The sequence below is a fragment of the Pelecanus crispus genome, chromosome 29, assembly GCF_030463565.1.
Source record: "Pelecanus crispus isolate bPelCri1 chromosome 29, bPelCri1.pri, whole genome shotgun sequence".
In the NCBI taxonomy this organism is placed as follows: domain Eukaryota; kingdom Metazoa; phylum Chordata; class Aves; order Pelecaniformes; family Pelecanidae; genus Pelecanus; species Pelecanus crispus.
Window position 1 is genome coordinate 209,545 of NC_134671.1, and position 24,021 is coordinate 233,565.

The 24,021-nt window shown below is 58.6% G+C and overlaps 3 protein-coding genes and 1 long non-coding RNA gene across 4 annotated transcripts; 2 read left to right on the plus strand and 2 right to left on the minus strand.

Moving 5' to 3' along the window:
- Positions 1-1,411: 1,411 nt before the first annotated feature.
- Positions 1,412-3,511, minus strand: LOC142596218 (C-type lectin domain family 2 member E-like). The gene is made up of 5 exons (XM_075725300.1): positions 3,313-3,511; positions 2,800-2,895; positions 2,520-2,704; positions 1,960-2,060; positions 1,412-1,781 (listed from the first exon to the last, which is right to left on the minus strand). Exons 1-5 carry the CDS (start codon positions 3,509-3,511, stop codon positions 1,658-1,660), a joined length of 705 nt encoding a protein of 234 aa, XP_075581415.1. The 3' UTR covers positions 1,412-1,657.
- Positions 3,512-10,000: 6,489 nt separating this feature from the next.
- Positions 10,001-13,842, plus strand: LOC142596220 (killer cell lectin-like receptor subfamily B member 1B allele C). Its single transcript, XM_075725301.1, has 7 exons — positions 10,001-10,076; positions 10,546-10,689; positions 11,232-11,327; positions 12,723-12,851; positions 13,055-13,209; positions 13,482-13,597; positions 13,696-13,842. Exons 1-7 carry the CDS (start codon positions 10,001-10,003, stop codon positions 13,817-13,819), a joined length of 840 nt encoding a protein of 279 aa, XP_075581416.1. The 3' UTR covers positions 13,820-13,842.
- Positions 13,843-14,483: 641 nt separating this feature from the next.
- LOC104029034 (zinc finger protein 692) lies at positions 14,484-23,992 on the plus strand. Its single transcript, XM_075725330.1, is given in 13 exon segments — positions 14,484-14,625; positions 16,079-16,268; positions 16,371-16,402; positions 16,829-17,251; positions 17,771-17,916; positions 17,918-17,979; positions 18,164-18,307; positions 18,728-18,856; positions 21,302-21,364; positions 21,652-21,730; positions 22,165-22,279; positions 22,574-22,673; positions 23,139-23,992. Coding segments are annotated over 13 exon segments (2,040 nt in total). The 5' UTR covers positions 14,484-14,516; the 3' UTR covers positions 23,587-23,992.
- Positions 17,973-20,124, minus strand: LOC142596246 (uncharacterized). Its single transcript, XR_012831826.1, has 3 exons — positions 18,813-20,124; positions 18,260-18,470; positions 17,973-18,173 (listed from the first exon to the last, which is right to left on the minus strand). It is a non-coding gene; the product is annotated as an uncharacterized LOC142596246 (long non-coding RNA).
- Positions 23,993-24,021: the final 29 nt, after the last annotated feature.

Sequence of the window (24,021 nt, forward strand, 5' to 3'; positions counted from 1 at the left end):
ATCTCTGCTCCCCGGGGCCCTCCATGGGTGCAGGGGCACAGCTGCCCACCATGGGCTGCACCCCGGGTGCAGGGCAATCTCTGCTCCGCGCCTGGAGCACCTCCTCCCCTCCTTCTGCACCGATTTTGTAAAAACACTTTACCATGGGGGTTAAAGCCTGCTATTGCAGCCGCAGGGCGCAGGTGAGGGGCACTGCAGCGGTAGGGGGGACTCCATGGGGCTTTCTCTCCAGAGGAAAGAAAATCCGGGCACGGGGCTGCATCCTGCAGGAGAAAGGGCAAAGAGCTGCAGCACAAGCTACTGCAGGAGAAATTAGAGGAAAAAAAAAAAAAAGAAAACCAAATAATTTTACCCCCCACCAAAAAATGGTGGAGGAAAATACAGAAAAATGTACATTTTTGAGGAGCTCATTAAAGAGCTTTCATGCCAAGGAGCCGGCAGCTGTGACCGCACGAGCCGTGCACGCAGTGAGGCACAGCAGGACCCCATGGGTCCCCGCTGCTCCTGCCTCCTAATTAGCAGCTTTTTCATTAGCCTAATTAACCACTACTTTATTAGCTCCTGCACTTACCTTTCTTGCACCCTTTGCCGGACACTGGCAAGCATCGCTGCTCACCACACTGCAAGGCTGCCCGTTTCCTGCTGGGACTTAATTGCATTTATTTGCTCCAAGAGGGTACACAGCCCCAAATCCATTTTGCTGACCAGAGGAGGGGACATCAGGGGACCAGAGAAGAGCCTCTCCCTGTGGCAGAAGCCTCCAGAATAGGGTTTCCCCAGCTCAGGAAGAACAAGCCAAACAAAAATGAGCTGGCACTGGCCCCAGCAGCACTCCTCGCCCGTCCCTGCTGCCATCTGAGCCCCTAACTGGGATGCTCAAGGATGGACACACTGGGAGCACTGGGAAGGGGCCCTCCTGCACAGCCACCACACCGGCACCACGCTCCCAGGGGACACGGCAAGGTCTCTTCACCCACCATCCTGGTCGGCTTCGTCCCCAACGCCCACGGCTGCTTTCGGCTGCTTCTGGGGCTCCTGCAGCAGCACCTTCTCGAGGGGGCGAGGATGTGGGGGGCCCGCAGAGCCCCCGTACGCAGGAAAACAAGGGCTGACAGGGAGGGACGGTGGCATTCAGCAGAGCACGGCCCGGGGGAGCCCCACAACTCGCCTGGGCACGGGGCAGAGCCAGCGCCGCGTGACGGGCTCCAGCGGAGAGCTCCAGCCATCCCCCCCTGGCCCCCGGCACCCCACGCTGCCACGGCTCCAGGGAGAAGAGCCGGGAGAAGCCGTCACGGCACACACGCACACTCCATCGCTCCAAAAGCCAGGACGGAAAGCGCACCCGGGACCGAGGAGGGGAACGGACACGGCTGCCTGCAGCAGGCGCCTTCCAGAACATGAGGGACACCCATGGCAGTTTATCATGTTTTAATAAAAATAAATAACAAAAATGTCAGTAGAAAAACAGCCCCAGCATCCATAACTCTCATGGGTGCCACACAGGGGGCAATTCCAGCAGGTTCATCTCCCCGAGAGCTGCAGTGAGCTGTTGCCGAGGCCAGGAGCAACCCGGAGCAGCAGCCGAGGGAAGGACACCCCTACGCTCCTCTGGTGGGGGAGGTCAAGCTGGGAGGCCCCAGCACAGGTCCCTTCTCCATCACCTCTGACACCCCAGAGCCTTAGGCTTGCTGCACACATAGGGATGGAGCAGCGAACAGCTTGAACTCGCGAGATGATGGTTAGTTAACCACACACACACTCCTTGGCCCTGCACCGGGAACCTGCAACAAGAAGGAAAGACACCACCGGTACCGTCGGGTTAGTGGTTGTCCCCTCAAGCACCCGGAGGAGACGAGTGCTGCCTGCAAGGGACAGCCCCAGCACACACATCCCACCAGGACCCTGCCCGGCCCACTGCAGGACGGTCGCCCCACGGCCCCGGATCGCAACAGGACTCACGTCTGGTTGAAGCTGCTGCCATCCACCCACTCCAGGCGCTCGCCCCGTCTCCGCAGCCCAATCCAGTAATCATCCCTGCCCTTGAGGCGCAAGACAAACTCCTGGGTAGGAAAGAGAGAAGCCAACAGTCGGGAGCTGCTGCCAGCCCCACGCGAGTCACTGTCCCAGCCCCACGCTGCTCCCTGCCGGCCTCGCAGGCAGCCCCGGCCCCGCACTGCTACCCCCCGGCCGTGGCACGGCAGCAGCTCCCACCCAAGGGCTGCTCCAGCAAGCTCCAGAGGCTTCTCAAGGAGCTCACCAGCACGGCCAGCGGTGCTGTTCCTGCTCTGCTCTGCCCCAGCCCTGCTCTGCTCGGGGGCCAGCCGAGCACCGCAGATGGGCAGACGCGCCCTGGGCTCCACGCTGCACCCCGTGCCTCCCTCCCTCCCTGCCAGGCCCCAGCCCACAGCTGCATCTCTGGCCCTACAAGCACCTCTCGCCTGCCCAGCACCACCCCCACGCCTGCACCCCACCCAGAACCCCCCGTCACCCCCACGCAGCCACAACAGCCCCTCACTCACCATCTCCCACCCCATCTTGAGCACGGCCAGCGAGGCCCCGAGGGAGGAGCACTGCTCCTGGCTCTGCTCCCAGCTCCTCTCCTCCCTCGAGAGGTAGAAGCAGACCTTGTGGTACCCAACCCAGCCCTCAGGACAGCCCAGCACCCCAGCCGCAGGCAGATCTGGGTTCCCTCCGTGCCTTCCTGCTGCAGAGGGAAGGGAGAAGGTCAGAGGATTGCGCTCCAGGGAGCAGGGGACGCAGCTCCACGGAGCCGGATGGAGACAGCCGCTCCTCCCTTACCTGATTGTACAGCAACAGCCACAGCCAAAGCCACAACCAGAACCACGAGCACAGCCACCACCATGGCACACACTGGATGCCACTCAGGCTGCTTGCCTGGGGGAGGAACAAGCCACTGGCAGTGAGGACGGTGCTGTCCCACAGCAGGCACGGCCCTCGCATCCCCACCACCCCCAACACCAGCTGCCCAGGGAACACGGGAGCAAGCCCCCAGCCCAGTTTCCCCACGCTCACAGCTGGCAGCAAGAAAGCCAAGGGACAGTCACACCCACCAGGGACAAGGCTCTCACGCCACAGACGTGGGGGGACAACCTGCAGCAGGAGACCTGCCACAGAGCTGGGGGGCTGGGGGGTGTCTGCTACAGACCACCCGATGAGGACCCAGCAGGGGACGAGCCCTTTCCAGAGAGCTGGAAGAAGCCTCACACTTGCCAGCCCCACTCCTCGGGGGGTGACGCTGCCACAGGGACACTGTCCCCTCCCCACAGACCACACGGCTGGCCCCGCACTCACCCACAACTCTTCTGGGGCTCCTTTTGTCTGTACCCCAAGGCACCTCTGGCAGGGGGAATGCCCCTCCGTCCTGGCCACTCAGGGGCTCCTCCGCATGCCCATCGCCAGCCCAGAATCCATTCCCCTCCCTGTGTCCTATGGCACACTGACACGTGGAACACTTTTTCTCATAATGAGCAGGATCTTGCAGGCACGGCATCGCAACTTCTGTCAACAAAGCCTGTTTCCAGCCAGGCTTAGACACAGTTTCACCACCACAGCTCTTATCGTCGTATTGGGACACTGCAGAAAAGATGATGATGACAATGATGCAGTAGATGGGGACGTTTAATTCCGTGTGCTGGCTGGGGCCACGCTTGGCTCTCCCGGATCAGCCGTGGCCCTGCGCTCACACTCAGGCTCACGGAGGCGATGCCAGCGCAGGCCTGCCCTGGCCCTGCTCCCCCTGGCACGCTGCAGCCTGTCCCCAGCAGCCGGCCAGCACCTGGGGAGACAAACGCAGCGTCAGGGAGCTCAGGGACCGGCCCTCGGCCCCCAGCACAGCCAGCACCCTCCCCAACACCCTGCACCCACCCTGCCCACACAGCCCGCCAGCCACTCGACGCCTGCCACCAGCCCCCTGCCCACCGCTCAGCCCCCCCTGCTCCACCACCAGCCCGGGCCCAGGCACGACAATGGGGGGGACGGGGGCCCCCAACACCTCTGCCCAGCCCCGCTCACCGCCCCTGACGCGCACCAACACCCCCAGCCCCGGCACCCCAGCCTGGGCCAGGGGCCGCACCTTCAGCCCCTGCAGCCAACAAGGGGCTGCAAACTCGGCTCTCCTGGGGGCGACGGGATGGACCGGGCCTGAGCAAAGCTCCTTACGGGGTGCTCCGCACACAGACTGAAGCCAGGCGAGGGAGGGATAAGGCACAGCGTGCAGGAGAACACACACGCCTGCAATTCTTTTTTTTTTTTTTTTGCTTTCCCCCCCCACTCACCCGACAGAGCCCCTCGCACCGAGCCCCATCGGTCAAGGCAGAAACCAAAGCTCACTCCGGCTGCTGGAGCACAAGCTCCCCGCCCTGACATGCCAACACCAGCCCCGGGGAACTGGAGCACAGGCTCCCTGCCCTGACATGCAAATACCAGCCCCGGCGAACACGGGCGGGGGTTTTCGATGAGCCGCAGCTGGACTCCCTGCCAGGAGAAGCCGCCGCGGCTCCTCCCCACCGCGCCGCGGGGGAGGGCAGCAGCCACGCCGGCACAAAGGAGCGGGGGGGGCCCGAAGCAGAACCCAGTGCCCGGGAAAGCCTCCCCAGGAGCCCTTCTCTGCTGCACAGAGAAACCAGAGGCAGCCACAGCTGCTGGGGAACGGGCTCCTCCTGCCGCTCCCGCACCGGCACCGGCACCGGCGGGGAGCAAACGCGGGCAAAACCCAGCAGGAAAGGGGGGCGCGGGCAGCGCCCAGGGCCGGCCGAGCCCGCCGGGCCCCCTTCACCGCCCCCCTCCCTCCGCGGCGAGCGGCCGAGCCCCAGCAGCCCCCACGGCCGGGCCCTACCTGCGCTACGGCCGCCCCCGGGCTCCAACGGCTGCGGCCGCGCCACAGCCCGATCGGTCCAGAGAGGAAGGAGAGGCGGTGCCCGGCCCCAGAGAGCCCCGCTCAGCCCGCCCACCACCCCGACCAATCAGCGCTCAAGAAGGAGGAGTGGCGGGAGGAAGCAGCCAATCGGAGCGGCCGCCTTACGGAGGTGGCGGGAGGAAGCAGCCAATCGTAGCGGCCGCCTTACGGAGGTGCGCGGGGAAACAGCCAATCGGAGCGGTCGCTTTACGGAGCTGGTGCGGGGAAGCAGCCAATCGCAGCGGCCGCTTTATCAGTCGCTCCTCGTGCGGGGCCTCGGCGCCCCCGGCCCAGGCCGTGTCGGGTCAGCTCGGTCTTTAACGGCCAGGCCCGTCAGGGGCGCGGGGCCGTGTCCCAGAGATGGGGCCTTGTCCCCGCTGTGCCAGAGCCACGGCCCGCGCCCAGCCCAGCTCTTTGCTTTATGCCATTGCCGCGCAGCGGTGGGTGCTGGGTGCTAATGGCACGCAGCTGGCACAGCCGCTGTCCTTGCTCCGCGTATTTATACATCGCACCGAGTGCCCGCGCCTGCGCTCAGCACCTACGTGTTGTGCTACCAAATGTCAGACCTGTACATTCTTCCAAAGGTTCGGCCCGCGGCTTCTAGCTGACATTTGTTATTTTTTAACTCGCAGTTAAGAGGAAGACGCTGACTTGTTTCACATCTCCTTGAAGTGGTATCTCTTTATTACAAGATTAGCAAACCTCAACCGAGCTCGTGAAGCCGCCTCATGAAACCGGCAGACACTGAGTTCGGAGGAACTAAGAATGTCATCACCCAACATAAGCACGGAAAAACCCCGTTCCAACACGCATGTATTGCAAAAGGCTGTGATGAGCCGCTCCGTGACCCAACTCCTGACCATCCATGGAAAAAAAGGTCGGGAGTTCCGAGAAAGGACACTGAGAGACCCCTCTACAACAGCCTCTAGGGAGCCCCAAGGAGCAGCCACTCAATTCACTGAGCACGCACGACTGGGAGGAGGATCTTAGAATCAAAGAATCGTTTATGTTGGAAAAGACCTTTAAGATCATCCAGTCCAACCATTAACCTACACTACCAAGCCCACTCTAAACCAATCAAGGGTAGACTAGACTGAACCATGTCCCAGAGTGCCACCTCTGCCCATTTTTTGAACACTTGCCAGCCATATGTAAATAAATTCTGGGAACTCATTATCATAAGACCGCCTTTTCCAAGAAATGTGATGAGTATGTATATATCCTTGTTCTACATAAGCTGCATGCTTTCGGTTGTGCGGTAGGGACGGTAGGCAGAAGTATCCCCCGGGCATCCGCGCCCTAAATAAAGAACGCCTGCTTTCTAAAACTCCGAGATGAGTCTTAGAGGGTTTCCGTAAGCCGTAATTTTCGATATCAAGGGAGTGCAGGATGCTGTCCCAAAGATGGGTCCTTGTCCCCGCTGTGCCAGAGCCAAGGCCCGCGCCCAGCCCAGCTCTTTGCTTATTCCATTGCCGCGCAGCGGTGGGTGCTGGGTGCTAATTCCATGCAGCTGGCACAGCCGCTGTCCTTGCTCCGCGTATTTATACATCACACAGAGTCCCCACGCCTGCGCTCAGCACCTCCTTACCTGCCTCCATTGGCCGTTCCTCCTTTTGCTTCGATGTGAAGACAGAGCTGCCTTTAAAATCACTCGGGGTGCTCAGTGGGTGGGGGTCTCCCCTTGCGGGTGGGTAGCTCTTCCAGCAGAGGTGTGGGTTTCATATTCTGATGAGCTGGGTCACTTAGGGGACTCCAATGAGTGGATCTTGCTGCCTCGTGAGAGAGGGAGAGGGCACTTTTGACACTCGAGGATCAACCAGGGGATCGGGCCCAGCCAGCATGGGCTCATGAAAGGCAGGTCCTGCTTGACCAAGCTGATCTCCTTCTATGACCTGGTGACCTGACTTGGTGGATGAAGGAAAGGCTGTGGATGTCATCTGCCTGGACTTCAGCAAAGCCTTTGACTCCATCTCCCATAGCATTCTCCTAGGGAAGCTGGCGGCTCATGGCTTGGGCAGGTGTACTCTTTGCTGGGTAAAAAACTGGCTGGGTGGTTGAGCCCAGAGAGTTGTGGTGAATGGAGTTAAGCCCAGTTGGCGGCCGGTCACAAGCGGTGTGTCCCCAGGGCTCTGTTTTGGGGCCAGCCTTGTTTAATATCTTTATCAACTATCTGGATGAGGGGATCGAGCGCACCTTCAGTAAGTTTGCAGATGACACCAAATTGGGTGGGAGCGTCGATCTGCTCGAGGGTAGGAAGGCTCTGCACGGGGGGCTCGGAGACGTGGGCTACGTGCCGTCGCCCTGGGCAAGCGGGACGCGAGGGAGCTCTGTGCAAGCGTGAAGTTGTTGCCTCAGGCACGCAGCCTATAAAAGACCCCCACCCCAGACCCCCGTGTGATCACTCGCGACCGAAGACCCCAGAAGCACGGACCCCCGGTACGCCACGGATCCATGGTGGTGACTGTTTGCGCTTTCCTATCCCGAATTCTTGCTTAATTTTCCTCTCTTGTTTTCCTTCCTTCTCTATCACTATTTTTCTCTCTTCTCCAAGCAGTTAATAAATGGGTGGACTTGCATCTGACCTCGTTTGTGTCTTAATCTCGCTCGAAGGGATTGAACCTGAAATGATCGGTCTAGCCGCCCGTAGCCTCCCAGACTCGTCTGAGGCCGGTTAGAACGCAAGAGGATCCTCCTCTCATCCAAATCACCACAGCTATTAATGACCAAGGTCCTCGTTTTCCCTCGTTTGCAGCCAGAGAAACAGTTTAAAGAGAGGACAGAAGCATCTACGCCTTCTCCTTCTCGTTATATGCACATGTAGTAATAAACCTGAAAACGAAAGTCATATTTAAATATCAACGTGCACAGGCTACCGACCCTCCCATGCTGCCTGTGCAAGACAAAAATAAGGACAACTTGTTCTTACTACTTGATCCTCCTGACCTGAGCGGTTTCTGGTGCTATGAAGGGTCTTTCCGCTTGGTTTTGTTGCCAGCCCCCCAGCAGTTGGTGTCTGGGATCCATCGGGGTTTGATAGCTGTCGGTGATGGGCATCCATCAGCGCTTGATGTCCGTCGGTGTCTGCCATCCATCAGCTCCCCCTCTTCTCTGTCACACAAGGATAACCTTGAGTTTAAATCAGCGGCGATTTCTGCCCTCTGCTATTTCTCCTCTCTTTTCCATCACGGTTTTAACAGCACTTGGTTTCACCCCAGGAAGTTGGAAAGCCAAATCCACGACTGCCCTTCTCTCCTGCTCCCGTCCCCGCCACCTTTCACAGCCCCAGCCCCGTCCTTCTTCCTTGCTCCTTCGCTTTGCACCAGTTTCTCCTTCACCTTCTGGCTCAGAGGAAGGAAATGTCACCCGGTGCTGCCGCCACCTGCCTCTTCCCCTTGGCTCCATGTGCGTGCCCCGTTCATATTTCTCTCGCTGCCTGCGCCACGCAGCCAGCCCCACCATGTGGCTGTCTTAATAATACCTCTATTTGTATTTAATTAATTACAGGTATTATAAGGAATGTTACTGTGTTCTGTTACTGTAGTGATAGTACTGCATCAGTAACACTGCATTGATAATGCTGTATTGATGATACTGCACTGATAATGCTGCATTAATAATGCTGTATTGATGATACTGCACTGATAATGCTGCATTAATGAAGCTGTATTGATGATACTGCATTGATAATGCTGCATTAATAATGCTGTATTGATGATACTGCACTGATAATGCTGCATTAATAACGCTGTATTGATGATACTGCACTGATAATGCTGTATTGTTAATACTGCATAAATAAAGTCCCTTGGAAGTGACCTGAAAACAAGGAATGAAGGCAAACCAGATGGATTTCCTGAGCTGTTTGGAACAGTTTCCACCCTGTCCCCTTGGAGGGCTCATGTCTAACCCCTGGTTTCCAAAGAGGCTCCCAGGCTTTTTGGCACCTGCCTGCTCTGCAGAGCAGCAAAATGGCGGTGTGCTTCCAACCCAGGCTGAAAAACCAGTGGGATTACAGAGAAATCGGTAACGGGGAGAAGGCGGCGACGCTGGCGTAGGTTTGGGTGTGGAGAAGCAGTGGCTAAGGCTAGAAAACCCCTTTCCAGTAGCTAAAGGGAGGAGACAAGGGTGGGAGAGATGTGGTTTTATTTTATTTTGTAAAAATCACAATTCTTCCGACCCTAGTAGGAATATTCTGGGAGATGGCAGAGCCTCTGCATCATTCTTGCAATGACGCCTTATTTTTCATGCAAAATACCCAGTTTGGACAGAGGGGAGCAAGGTCTGGAAGTGCCTCTTTGCAGAACCACGTATTTTGGGGTTGTTTGGGCTTTTTTCATTATTGAAGGTGTCTTGTGTGGGAGATTCCCTTTGGTACCTTAGAAGGCTGTGGCTCGACTTTGAATAGCAGAGGCTTCTTGGTGCTCTCAGGTGTTACTTCCCTTGATGTGAACTCATTCTCCCTGGCTTAATTCAGAAGAAGCTACGTTAAATTTCATTTTCAGGCTGGCCAGCGCATCAAACACGCTCATCAAACAGCAGGATGGAGCTGGGGGCGGAAGGGGCTGTCTAACCTGGGTCAGATGAAGTCTCCTTGGAGAGCTTGGTCCGTCCAGGTTCAGCGGTTTTGCCCTGGTGTGGAGAACGGGTGCCATGGTGGGGCACATCTCCCATCCTGGCCCACCTCTAACCTTGGCAGAAATGTACATTTTTCTATATTTTTCCCCTCCACCATTTTTGGGAAGGAAGGAGGAAATTGTTTACCTTTTTTTTTCTAATTTCTCTGGCAGTAGCTTGTGCTGCAGCTCTTTGTCCTTTCTCCCGCGGGATGCAGCCCCGTACCCCGGTTTTCCTTTCTCTGGAGAGGAAGCCCCATGGAGACCCCGCCGCCGCAGTGCCCCTCACCTGGGCGTCAGGGCTGCTGCCCCCAGCAGCTTTTGGGCTGTTCAGCTGTGGCCGTGGCAGGAAGCGCGGGCCCCGCTGGCAGTTTGCACCTTGCTGGCGCAAGCCCCATCGGTCATCGGTGGTTTGGTTTCCTGTCCCCTCTTCCGCGTCCCCAGCCCTGTGCCCTCCCGGCTCTTGGGCGCCATGGAGGATGAGGATGGCTACATGGTCTTGGGCAAGCGGGGTGCTGCGGGGAGCCCAGGTCCCCTCCAGGATGCAGGTATTGGGGGTCGTGTCTGCTGGTCCGAGAGAGGCCGTATGGGGCGGTGATGAGCGGTGCGACTTGAGAAGGGGGAGAAGCGGGGTGATGCCATCTGCCGGGTCCCCAGGAGCTGCTCAAGCTGGGGAAACTGAGGCACGGTGTGAGGGAGAAGGATCTGGGGGGGCTGTTGCTCATCCAACACCCTGGGCTGGCTGCTGTCCTGCCTCCGCCGAGCTACGGGTCTCAGCTGTGACCCCAAAAGAGGGAGCAGAGGGATTTTTGGGGATACCTGGCTCCTGGTCCCTTACTGGGGTCACCCCTTTGTGTGTGTGTGTGGGGTGTCTGCAGGGATTTGGGGGGGGTCTCACCAAGGTGCTTTGCCCCAGGACAGCCTGCCTTAGGCTCTGTGGGGATGGGGGGGACACGAGGACAACAGATGCTCTGGATCCCCCCACTTTTTTTTTTGTCCCCCTTCCCCTGACGGCAGGATCCATCATGCAAGACCCCCAGGGGGGTTTTGCCCCGCCGCGGGCGCGTGTCCCCGCAGGAGCCCCCCGCTGTCCCCGCTGCCTCCTCAGGGCCCTGACGGCCACCCTGGTGCTCTTCCTCGTGCTCTCCCTCATGGTTCACAGTGAGTTGGCCCTCAGGGGCTTTTTCTGGGGGTCCAGTGCAGGGGTGGGATGGACTGGGTGCCCCCTCCACCCCCGAGCCCCGGACCGGGCTCAGCATCCGTCTCTCCCAGTGTCTTGGCTGGTGGCGGAGAGGGGACAGCCTGAGGGGACCGCGGGCTGTGGGAACGCGTCCCTGGGCTGTGGGACGCGTCGCTGGGCTGCGTCTACCTGGGGCTGAGGAAGAGCCTGTGCCCCCTGCAAGGTAACCCACCCCCCATGAGATCCCCTCAATGGGACCCCACCCCAATAAGCCGTACCGGAGCATCCCTCCGGCTGAACCATGCTGTCCCCACCCCGGCTGGTGCAAGGCTGCCCCGGGGTGCCTTAGCAGAGTGGTGTCTGTCCGTCTGTCCGTCTGTCCGCAGAAAGGGGTGCAAACTCTGGCCCCCGGGCCGGGTGCTGCGCGGGACCAAGTGCTATTGGGTTGCCGATGTGATCAACCCTTGGAACAAGAGCCGGGAGGACTGTGCGAATCGGGGTGCCCAGCTGCTTCCCCTTGCAGCATCGGGCTGCCCTCAGTGGCACCGAACCGCGCTCTGGGCCGGCTGGACCGGGAACCTCCTTCTCGGAGTGGCCGTGGTGGGGATGGGATGCTCGCGTGAGTAGCTCCGCTTGCCAGCACGGGGACAAGCAAAGGACAACCCAAAGAGCAGGGAGGGGGTCCCTGCTCCTGGGGGTCTGGCCCGGGGGCTTGTGTAGGAGGCAAATCTGCTTTTTATGATCTGCGTTGGGTGACGCACATCAGTGCAAGGTGTGGGGAAGTGGGGTTTTATCAGAATTTCTTAGAGCTGATGGGTGGAGGAGACTTGGCTGTTTTGGTTGGTCAGCGAGGGGAAACCACTGGAAACTCCTCAGCTGTGGCAGGGTCAGGATTTGACACCCCGTGGCTGAGCTCAGGGTCACACGGAGCCCTGCTGAAATGAGTCTTGTGCCTGGTGTGAAGTTGCTGGTGGCATCTGACGCTGCCCTGACCCACAGCACCCCCAAACCACACCAAGCATGTGGAAGGGAGACTCAAATGTCTGAGGTAGCTTGGCGAGGAGATCCTCCAAAGCGGGGGAGATCCACTGGATCTTGCGCTGGGGAGGGACTCGGGTGTGGATTTGAACTGTGGGGATGGATCTGCCACGCTTTTGGCACAGGGGTTCGGAGGAGGGAGCAAAGGGATCAGACTCGAGCTTCCCTGGGCACCGTGCCCTCCACGGGGCCGAGAGCTGCAAAACGCAGGTGATGCTCTCGGCATGTGGGAGCAACTTTGGGCGTGAGCCGGGGCACGGTGGCTTTGTAGGGATCTGCTGTCCCCATTGTAGGGTGGATCTGGGGCCAGCAGCGACCTGGGGGATTGCTTGACTTGGTGTGGGTCCAGTAGCGGAGAAGACCCCAAAATAAATCTGCTGGGAGCTGTCACGTGCACTGCAGGTGCCTGTGGGCTCGCTGTGCTGCAAGGGGTGGTCAGAAGGTGGCAAAGAGCCCTTCACCCTTGCGTCAGGCCCCTCTGGCTGCACAGATAAGGCTGGCGCAGCTTGTTTTGCAGGGGAGGCCGCTTCCGTAGCGGTCAGAGGCTACGGGGCTTTCTGCAGCTGTCCTGTTTGATGCCTCCATACCTCGTGTGCTGCCTCATGCGGGGGGTGCAGGGGCCACATCCTGTCGCCAGTGCAAAGCAGCAGTGGGGTGGAGGCAGTTCCAAGTGAGTGTGGGGGTGAGCTCAGAGGTGCTGACCCCGTACCCCAAAAGAAGACGGCCTGGGGTCTGCTCTGGGTTGGGACCCCAGGCCAGTTCTCACCCCCCTGAGATGCTCAGATCAAGGCTCAAGGTGAGCTGAGATAGCAGGAAGGATGAGGGGAGGGCTGGAGGGCTCTGAGCACCGGCTTGGGGTCAGGCTCCATCCCAGACACTGCCCGGCATCCTGCTGGGGCCACGTGCGGGTAGATGTCGGTGGGCATCGTGCCTGGGGGAGCCAGTCCCTCTCCCCTGCTCCATCCTTCCCTTGCAGTTCTCCACCAGCAGTCACAGAACCCAGGAAGCTGCAAAAATGGGAGCGGGAACGTAGGAGACGGCAACACCACCCTGGAGAACATCCGCTCGGAGCTGAGGAAAGGTCTCTGCTTGTCAAAGCTGCAAGGTAACTGCCCCGGCCACGATGCATCTCCGCACCATCAGCATTCCCAAGAACTTGCAGCACCCCTAAACTGGAGAACCAAGCAAAGCTCAGGGCATCCCCGTGTTCCTGGGGAGCAAGCAGGACTTAAACACTTGTCCTTCTTTGGACGTGCAGGGGCCAGGGTGGCTTCTTGGTGGCTGAACGTGGCACTGACTGTCTTTCAGAGAGTGAGGGGTGCAGGCTCTGCCCCACGGGCTGGGTGCTGCGTGGGACCAAGTGCTATTGGGCTGCCGACGGGATCAACCCTTGGAACAAGAGCCGGGAGGACTGTGCGAATCGGGGTGCCGAGCTAATGATGCCGGGGGACCTGGATGATTTGGTAAAGGGACCGATGGCATCGGGGATGTGGGACGGGTGCCCGGACTGCACCCGAGGGGCTGCTGGTGGCACCTGGGGAAGGGCTGAGGGCTTGCCCCGAAATCTGGGATCAGCACCCGAGCCCCCGGGATGCCTCTGCCAGGGTCAGAGTGTGGGGGACACAGGTGGGGCTCAGTTCTGGGCTGGGGGCTGCACGGGGACGGGCTGGAGCCTGTTTTGGGATGGTGATCCATGGCACACGGGCGTCACCCCCTGCCCTCTCCCCCGATACAGAATTTCCTCGATAAAATCCTACAGCATCCCAGCCGCTACTTCTGGATCGGCCTCTCCCTCCCCTCCGGTGGGAAGGGCTGGACCTGGGTGAACGGCTCCCGCCTGGACCAGAGCCGGTGAGCGCTTTGGGGAGGGATGGGTGTCGGTGTGGGCACCTCCACCATCACCCGAGGGCCCCTCGTGCCGTGACGTGGGCTCCCTCCTGCACCCGCAGGTTCCCGCTGAGCCCTGGGGATGAAGGCAGAGCCTGCGGGATGCTCCGGTGGGACAAGATCAGCTCTGACAGCTGCAGCTCGGGATTGGCGTGGATCTGCCAGAAAGAAGCCACCCACCTCTGAGCCTGGGTAAAAGAAATAATAAAACCAATACAAATTATTTAAGAAAAAAAAATCCACTTTTTTGGGGGGAAGACTTGAGGGAGGAGGTAGGAATCATAGAATCGTTTAGGTTGGAAAAGACCTTGAAGATCATCCAGCCCAACCATTAACCTAACATTACCAAGTCCACCACTGAACCAGTTAAGGGGAGAGTAGCAATTTCACATTTCTGGCTTGGTGGCTGGATTATTTTTAATGAAAATAAAAACCAGGAATCACTAAGGCTGGAAAGGAGCTCTAAGATCATCAGCCCAACCATCAACCCAACACCCCCATGCCCACTAAACCATGTCCCCCAGTGCCACCTCTGCCCGTTTTTTGAACCCCTCCAGGGATGGGGACTCCCCCACCTCTCTGGGCAGCCTGTTCCAATGCTTGACCACCCTTTCCATGAAGGAATTTCTCCCAATATCCAACCTAAACCTCCCCTGGCGCAGCTTGAGCCCATTTCCTCTCGTCCTATCGCCAACTGCTTGGGAGAAGAGCCCAACACCCACCTCACGACCACCTGCTTTCAGGGAGTTGTGGAGCGATCAGGTCTCCCCTCAGCCTCCTCAAAAATCCAGATTTCGAACAGCTTTCTTGATGTCAAGGTGATCTGAGCTCTTGCTGGGGAGAGGAGAACCCTAAAAAGACTCTCAGGGGGGAAAATGATTTCATGGAAAACTGGGATAATTTGGGCAATGGGAATGGCCGTAAGAGCCCTTGGAGGAATGGGAAGGAGCAGCGTGGAAGAGGTCACCCAGCCATGGCAATAAAGGTGCCTTCGCTTTTATTTTTAGTGTTGTTATTTACTGTTAGCGCAGCTTGGGGGCTGGCTCGAAGGGAAGGGGTGTGGGGTGGGTTGGGGGGGGCTCTGCCTCCTCCTCCCAAACGGGGAGGGGCTGTAAAACGCCAAATAGTGCCTGTCAGGGGAATATTTCACCCCAAGAAACAGCCAAAATTGGGAATATTCCCCCCGCCTCAGCCCTGGGGCCTGATGGATGTGCGGCCTAGGCCCCACACGCACCCCGAGGCCTAACATGGACCCCCGGGAGTGTGGCAGAGGGGGCCGGGGGATCCGGGGGGCTTCCCCTGACGGGGGGGACGCCGAGGGGACCCCAAGGGTCCCCCCCCGAGGCCCCCTCCCCCCCCAACGGGTGAGTTTCCCATCATGCACCGCGCCCCGGCCGGACCACAACTCCCGTCAGCCCCCGCGCGAGGGACTCCATTTCCCGCCGCCCCCTGGAGGGCGGGCGCGGCGCAGCGCGCATGCGCGGCGGCGGCGAGGCGGAGGCGGGCGCTCCGCCATCTTGTCCCGGTCCCTGAGCAGTGTGAGCGATGGGGGGGGGGGGGGGGGGCCTCCTTTGGCTCTTAAAGGGGGCACGGTCCCGGGGTGGGGCCACCTCGGGTTGAGGTGGAGCGCGGCCCGGCGGAGGAGGATCGCCGGCGGGCGGGAAGGCTGCGGCGGGGATCCCAGCAGCTCGCCGGAGCCTCGGCCCGTCTCTTGCCGGTGGCTTCCCCTTCCCGCTTTAAGGCCCGGCGGCGGGAACGGGGCTGCGGGGGGGGTGCTGAGGGGCGGGGGGGGGCCTCGGGGGAGAAATGGCGGGAAGGGGGGAGGCGGGGTTAGGGAGAGAGAGGGCGGGGCTTACGGGCGATGGGCGGGGCTTGCGGGCGGGGGGCGGAGCCAGGGAAAGGGTGGGGTGGGCGGGGCCAAGCGGAGGCGTGGGGGCGGGGCCAAGAGGCAGGCGAGGCGCGCGGTTGGGGGTCGGAGGGGGTGGAGCCAAGGCGGGGGGGCGGGGCTACAGGGGGGCGGGGCTACAGGGGAGGCACCGCCCCCCCAAGGCCTGCCCACCCCGTGGCCCCCCCGGCCCCCCCCATGGAGCCGGGCCACCCCCCGACACCCCCCCCAGCTCCTTCCCATGTCCCTGTCCCCCCCCCCATGTCCCCCTTGACACCCCCAGTGCCCTCCCCATGGAGCTGGGTTCTCCCCATGGGTCCCCCCATGTCCCTGGGTCCCCCCCGACCCCCCCCACCAGACCCCTCCACAGAGCCAGGCCACCCCCATGTCCCCCCCAGACCCCCCATGGAGCTGGGCCATCTCCATGTCCCTCTCCCATGTCCCCACCTGCCCCCCCCCCCCATGGAACCGCACTACCCCTAAATCCCCCTCCCACGTCCCCATGTCCCCCCCTGACCATCCCCGTGTCCGTCCCGTCCCCCCAGACCTCCCCCCCCACCCCATGGAGCCGGGTCGCCCTGGTCGGCAGCGGGCTCCCGATTGTATCCGACGGCAGAAACGACGGGAGCTGGACGCCCGCCGCAGCAAGTGCCGCATCCGCATCGGGGGGCACCTGGAGCGCTGGTGTCGCCTCAAGGAGCAGCTCGGCTTCGCCCTGCACTCCCAGTTGGCCCAGTTCCTCCTCGACAGGTCAGTGGCGGGGGCTGCAAAACCCTTAAAAACCCCTTAAAACCCCCTGGGACGGGGAAAAAAAAGGTTTACGCTCGCTCAATCTCCCTCTTCCCGCCACAGGTACAGCTCCCACGGCTGCGTCTGGAGCCCAGGTAGGTGCCTCCCGCCCCAAATCCACGTTGGCTTCGATTTTTTTGGGTCCAAAAGAGGTTTATGGTGGAGAGAGAAGATTCTCGTTGCATTGAGCGCTTGGGTGCTGGAGATGCACCCACAGATGCTCACCTCCCTAAGCAGGAGGCGAACCGCTGCCTGGGTTTGGCTGCGTTGGGGTTGTTGGCATCCCCAGCTCTTTTTTTTTTTTGGGGGGGGAGCTATTTGAGGGTTTGGGCGTTGCTAAAAAGGGGAGATCTTAATATGGTGGAAAGGTCAGAGCCTGCATGAGATGGTGACGAAGGTGGAGGAGACCCTTGCAGATGTCCCACCCACATTACGCTGGCTTTACACGATGGAGAACAACCGAAAAGCCAAAGTTTGGAGCCGTTTTTCACTGATTTCTCTGATTTTTGTGCCTTCACCAGCCGAGCCGGAGCCCAGCCTTCTCCATGCCGATGCCCTGCAGCGCCTGGTCGTCCTGTCCCACGGTCATGGCCAAGAGTGCGGTTTCGTCCCTGACGTGAAGCCCCCGGCCCCAGGCAGCACGTCCCAGCTGGTGTGGGAGTGCATGGCCGGGCACAGCTTCTCCTGGGGTGTCCCTGGGGCAGCGGGGGACCGTACCCCCACAACCGGCCACTATGGAGAGGAACAACGGGGGGACTCGGGGTGCAGCTCCCCACCGGCCACCGGCCGCCGGCGCTCGCTCCGGCGAGCAGGGCTGGCCGCCAAGTCCGGCTCTGGGGAGGGCGAAGCCGAACCGGAGGGAGCAGCTCAGTCGCCTGTCGGTGATGGGGACCGGAGGGAAGAGCCGGGAGCTGGTAGTGATGATGGTGATGATGGCACCACAGGTGAGCTCCTCTGTGTCCCCTTCTCCATCCTTGTTTCTTCGTTGGCCTCTTGATTCCCCGTCTTCAGCCCTTCTCCCAGTCCCAGGGGCACGTCAGCCACCTTCTCACCGGGATCAGGTCTTGCCCCAACCCTGTTGCCTCCCTCTTGCTCCAGATTTGACAGCACCGTCATGTAAAACAAATCTCTGGGCCTTTGCTGGAAAAACAGGTAGAGGAGTCTCCCACCAGGCTTGCTCCTACCACAAAACGAGCTTGTATCTTCTCTGTCCTTTCCTTCCCCTGGAAAAGCAGAGCTGGGGGATCTCAGGTTCATTACAGGTGTTGAGCCGAAGACCTCGCTGAGCCCACGCAGACGCAGCTCTTGGCAGCTTCCAAGAGCCACAGCTCTTGTTGTTTATCCAGACTGAAAACTGGGGAGAAAAATCCTTTTTTTTCCCCTGTAGTAGCTACTTGAGAAGAGGTTGAGCTTCTTCCAGTAGAATATTTTGGAGTAACTTGGCCCTCACTTCTTCTGCTCAGCGGGATGGCACCATGGAGGTCCTTTCCAATGCCTGCAGGCTTCCCAACCCTGCTGCCAGATCCACTCCCCATCCTCCTCCTCCCTCCTCTGCCTCTCCCAACATCCCGGCTCAGCCAGCCCCGCTTCAACTTACTGCAACTCCTGTCCGTGTCCTTGCAGCTCCACAAGTGCCGACAGAGACGGGGACCATGGCAAAAGATGATGGGAGGTGAGTGGTGGCATGCGTGAGTCTTCCCCTGGTGTATAACAGGGCTCTCCAGAGCTGAAGGTCAAGTTTGGACCCATCCATCTCATCCCTCGAGTTCTCCAAGGGGCGAGCAACGTTTTAACGAAGACCTTCCGTGATAAAACCCGTTGCAGCAGAGCTGACTTTGATCATTGCGTTCCTGCAGCACGCCCATCCTGGAGGAGAAAGCGGAGCAGGGGGCTGAGCCCCAAGAAGAGGAGGAAGAGGAGGATGAGGACTTTGCGGAGGACGATGACCTCACCTACACCGATGATCTGCGTGATGAGAACTACCACCCATCTCTGGACAGGTGAGGAGCACTTAGAGCTGCTGGAAAGGAGCCCGTGGACTGGGACCATGTGAGAGCTGGTCCACAGGCTCCCAGTTGCACCGTCCCAGTCCAGATGGGTATCACACTGGGAGGGTTTCAGACCTTACATCTCTGCCGCCTTCTTGTCTTGCTACAGCTGACCCTAGCAGAGATGGGAGGAGATGGGAATAATGTCCTTGTATCACCTAAATAAGGTCCTTTTGGGGAGGCACCTTCTTTCACTGTATCTCTGCCTGGGTGAGGGTCTTTGCCACGTCCAACCAATGTCCTGCCACGTCCAACCAATGTCCTGCCACGTCCAACCAATGTCCTGCCACGTCCAACTGCATCTGACCATGTCCTACCACATCCAACCATCTAAACCATCTTGCTTATCCCATGTCCCATCTTCTCCCCCAGCGACTCTGAGCCACAGCGACGACAAAGCCAGACCAAAGCCCGTAAGAAACCCGTAAAGGAGGAGCAGCCCTTGAATGAGCCGAACCTGACCAGCTCCAGCCCATCAGAGGAGAAGGTTGGACGAGTCAGGTGAGTCATGAGGGCTGCGTCGGTGTGGTGAGGCTGGGGACGGGCATCGGGGTGGTTGTCTTGGGGCATCCATGTCTCTCTGGCCAACTGAATGAGCATTTTGGGGCATGTTGGAGATGATGCTGCTTTCCGTGCTGAGAAACCAGATGGAAATCATCCAGCCCAACAATAGAAGATGTTCAAGCCCTGCGCTCTGGGCAGGGCAAGAGCCGTGTGTCCCTGGGGTGGTTTAATCCTCCTCGCGGTGCCATCGTCCACAGGGCAGAGCTGTGCTGCTTGGCCTCGTTGGGTGTTGGAGCTTGCAAAGTGTGTGTGGGGGTCTGGCATGCCGATCTCGCTGTGGGGGGTGCTTAACAAGTCTTTATTTCATCCACTGTGTCTCTCGTGGAGCCGGTCCTGGGTGGTCGGGGAGCAAGGATGTGCTGCTGGGGCAAAGGCTGCTGCCGGAGGGGGACGAAGACCCCTTAAACCACCACCGTGGTGGGCGTTGAAGCCTCTGAGAAGCCTGGAGGTTGCAGCAGCAAAAAAATCTATACGTCCCACTCCTCCACCCCCTGTGGAGCACAGAGACTGCTGTCTCCACCTATAGATATGGGGCTTCTCCAGCAGCCAGAGCAGCTCTGTGTGGCCCAGCTATATTGCCCAGCAGCTCAAGCCCATGGGGAGATGCGACGGCAGCGCTGCCAACCTCAAGAGTTGGTCAAGGGACGGCTTGGTAACGGCCATGATTATCTAATTTGCAAGCACTCTTTGCCGCTGCCTGTTTGAGGTGGAGGGTTAGGTTTTAATCTTTCCTTCCCGGCTACATAGGCTCAAAATTCACTTTTCTCTTCTAAATAAGCTCAAATCATCACGCAATTATTTGCTGGGTCTTTATGCAAGAGTATTAGAGGTTGGTCTTGATGCTGAAACAAGAGGATGGCCCCATGCGTTGCCTCTGGGGTCTGACACACAAGGAGATGTCACCTTGCTGGATTTTCTTAACTTTTAATACAACGAAGGCGTTAAAACCCCCTTTTTCATTGGAGTTAGACCACGTAACACCGCTTTGTAACGCATCTTTGCCTTCCTGTGTCCTATGAAAGACGGGACCAGCAGCAAAACGCACACCCCAAAACTCACCACGTAAGTATCGTGCTGCTCCGTTAAGGCTTTTATCGATTTGCTTTTTCACTTTGACACGCTATTGTCGCTTTTTTCGGTGCTGAACACCCTTCCCGTCTCCTTGCAGCTCTGAAACCGCCTCGCAGCTAGCTGGAAGAGCGAACGCCCTCCTGGAGACCAAGTCCCAGCAAAGGAAAAACGTGATGGTAAATATGGCATTTGCTTTTCTCCTCTCCCAGCCCACCGCTGGTCACGCAGCACTGGGGGACGCCCGGCTCTAAAATTCGCTTTCAGGGTGGAAAGGTTTGGGTTAGGTCTAGGTAGTCCTTGTTAAGGCCGAAAATGAATTAAAAGAGGGATTTTTCACATTCCTCTGGCATTTTGGGGGTCCTGCACGCTTTCCATTCAAAATCCTGGTGTTCAGACCTCCAAAAGTGCCTCAAGATGCCCCTAAAGACCATTGGAGATGTGCAGAAGGGGCTGATGAAAGCACCCATTGACTTTCCTGGGCAACCAGTGCAGTCTTGGCGCTTTTAACCCCTTCTCCAAAGCCTTGCCTAAACTTTTTAAGTTGATGCTGCCCTTTTTAAGGCTGAGCTTGGTTACGGAGATCATATTTACAAGCGTCTGATTTAATTTTTTTTTCCCTTCTTTTGTTACAGCAGCTGGAAGAATGGAGATAAAAGACTTTTTATGAGCAAAAGCGAGAGTCTCCAGACTTCGGTGTGTTCATCCTCTTCTCGCCTCCCAAAGGTAATGCCATCGTGAGCTAATAAAACATTTTTAAGAGATTGTGGGCAAAGATGCCCAGCCCCTATTTTTATTCCATGTTAAGGATGCGGTCTGGCATCGTCATCTATTAAACAATCTCTTTATTTCACTTCCCTACAAAAGCACGCCTGTTTTTTGGTGTTCTTTTAACGTATCTTTCTTTAATTTCAGGATGTCAGCCTGAAATAGCTGCTGTTTCCACGGAGCCGTGGATAAATTATAGATCAAACGAGGCTGGCGTGAGGTTGACAGCAATCTTAAATGTCCTGGGACATATCCAAAACCATGTGAAAGACTTTTTGTAATGAGTAATAAAGAATATATTCCCATTTATCACGTCTGAAAGGTGCATTTGTTCACATCGTTTCCTACTCCCACGGGGAGAAATAGCGAATGCCCAAAATGGACGAAATAGAAGAGAAGCGGTCGCCCAGAGGATGGTTTTCATGTAGGGCTTGCTTGGAAACCCATCAGCTGCGAGGGTGGGAGGCCCACAGCTTCTTGGCTCTGCGCTTGGGGACAAAGAGAGGGGACAAGAGCCTCACTCAAGACCCTTCTTTCCCGTTGCAGCTGCAAGAGGCGAGCGCGGCCGTGCGACGAGGACGTGGCCCAGATCGGCCCGAAGAGGATCAGGTACCTGGGGCCGGTGGGGAAGGGGAAGCTGCCGTGCCGTTTCCTAGCCCCTTGGGAAGACGAGAAGGTGCCGCTCGGCCCTTCCGTGATGGGACACCCTTGGCAAGCAACCCTTGCTCTGATACAGGCCCCCCGAAGGGCTTTATTTACTTAAATTAAGCTTTTGATGGGTGGGTAAGAGGGAGGATGGGTGAGGAGGACCTAGCGGGGTGCCAAATCCCCAGCTTTTTCGGCTCTCCTCCCTGCTCATCCTCCCCGACGATGGGTTTTTTTCCACCCTCCTGCAGGAAGGCGGCAAAGCGCGAGATCCTCCTGTGCGACTTCGAAGGCTGCGGCAAGATCTTCTCCAACCGCCAGTACCTGAACGTGAGGCCTGGGGGCAATCGTTGCGCTTAAATCCACCTCTCACGCCCCGGGAGGTGCAGTCGAGCTGGGCACGAGCAGCCCTCCCACTCCCACTCTCTTCTGGAGCCAGCAGGAGCTTTGGTGACCCATTAGATGGGTCAGGTTTTGCCTGTCCGAGCTCCATTTTGGGCTTCTTGGTTGTTGTCCTAGAGCTGGAATTGGGCAACCTAAATCGCCCCTGGCTTTCCGAAGCTGGATAATAGACAGGGGACTTGTTGGCCCCGTGTGTTCAGCAGCAGCTCGGCGTCCCTGAGGCTGCACGAAGTCCCACCGTGCACGAAACCGGGAGCGAAACGGGCAGAGAGGTTGTCCCCTTGGGCTTCCTCCACGTTCAGCTTCTCGGCGCCAACCTCCTCTCTTCTTACTCCCCTCCTTTTTCTCTCCAAAAATGACAGCACCACAAGAAATACCAGCACGTCCACCAGAAGACCTTCACCTGCTCGGAGCCCAGCTGCGGCAAGTCCTTCAACTTCAAGAAACACCTGAAGGAGCACGAGAAACTGCACAGCGGTGAGTTGGCCACCTGGGCACGGGCACCCTACACGGATCTATACCTCCCTATACCTCCTCTCCTGTGCTACAGCTGAGCACATCCAAGTCCTCACCGGTCCTGTTCACATCCCTGGTAGACATTACCGTACCCGTTTGCTTTCCGCTCCTGAAATCTACTGTCGAGCTCTCATTTATCATCTCCATTCCTGTGCTGGGAAAGCATCCTGCCTCCTAAAATACATCCTGAAAGCGCCCTGACTGCTTGTCTAGGCTGGATCAGCCCCTAATCTTTTTTTTCCTTCTGCCCCACAGACAAGCGGGACTATATCTGCGAGTTCTGCGCCCGTTCCTTTCGTACCAGCAGCAACTTGATCATCCACAGGCGCATCCACACAGGGGAGAAACCCCTGCAGTAAGTACCAGGTCCCACCGATGCGACCGCCAACTCTCCAGTTGGCGTCGGAATCTCTCCCCATCGCTTTTTCAACCCAAGTTTAGCTTCTCGGTGCATGGGGTGGGAAGAGCCAAGTTTCTCGCCGTGGGTAGCCAGAGGTCTTGCTGTTATTTTTGCTTTGCCAAAAGGGTTTCTGCCCTGCCGCGCTCTGAGCCAGCAGCTTCAGGATCAGCTTCAGGGCGTGGGCTTGATTTGGAGAAGCTTAATAAGCTGGGACTTAACGGGAACGATGCATTTCCTTGCCTGGAGGGTGTGCTGAAGCCACACAGAGCTAACGTAGCGGTTCGGGGAGGTGGCTTTGCTAAGCCCATGTAAAATTGCAGCATCAAGATGAGGCGGAGCCAGTTCTCCCTTGTGCTTAATCCCTTGTAATACCTTTTTTTTAATTTCTTTTACACTGAATCCTCTCCTGTTTTCTCCCAGGTGCGAGATCTGCGGCTTCACCTGCCGCCAGAAAGCCTCCCTGAACTGGCACATGAAGAAACACGACGCCGACTCCTTCTACCAGTTCTCCTGCGACATCTGCGGCAAGAAGTTTGAGAAGAAAGACAACGTCACCGCCCACAAAAGCAAAAGTCACCCCGAAGTGTCCGTCGGACCCCCCCAAGCCGAGGGGGGCCAGCGGCAGACGGTGCCATCCCCACCGCTCAACTTCAGCGCAGGGACGCGGGCAGGACTGGAGCACCCGGAGGCACCTGGAGCGGTGGCCATGGAGCCCCTGGAGATGCCAGGGCTTGGGGAGACCCTGGTGAGCAGTGGTGAACCGGAGAAGACCCCACCTCCCCTTGCAGCCTCAGCCGAATATCGGGGCGGTGTCAGGCAGGATCCGGGCGCACCCCGAGGCCGGGTGATGGACAGCGTTGGTTCATAGCTGGACTCATCCTCCGGTTCTTGGCCACAGGAGCGACCAGAGAGCAGGATGGGAGGACCGATGGGGCAAGGTGAAACGATGCTGGACCCCCGCGGCATGTGGTAGCAGCATATCCAGGTGCCAAAAATAAACGGACCGGCGATTCCCCGGGGGAAATGCCAACTTTGCCAAAACCCAGGCTTCCCTCGAACTCACAGCAGCGTTGCCACAAGCGGAAAAACTCTTGCCCAGCTCCGTCGCTGCGAGGAGGGAGCGTGAGGTTGCCAAAATCCTCGGCAGGCTCCTCAATAAAGACTTATTTTGCGTAAAAGTGGGTTTTCCCCGCTTGCGCCGGCCACCTCGGCGCTGAGTTTCTATGAAAAACGGGTAGAAAAGTGAGATTTCCGTGTGTGCAGCCTGCCTCAACACCCGGTCCAAAGGTTGTCTGTATTTAGC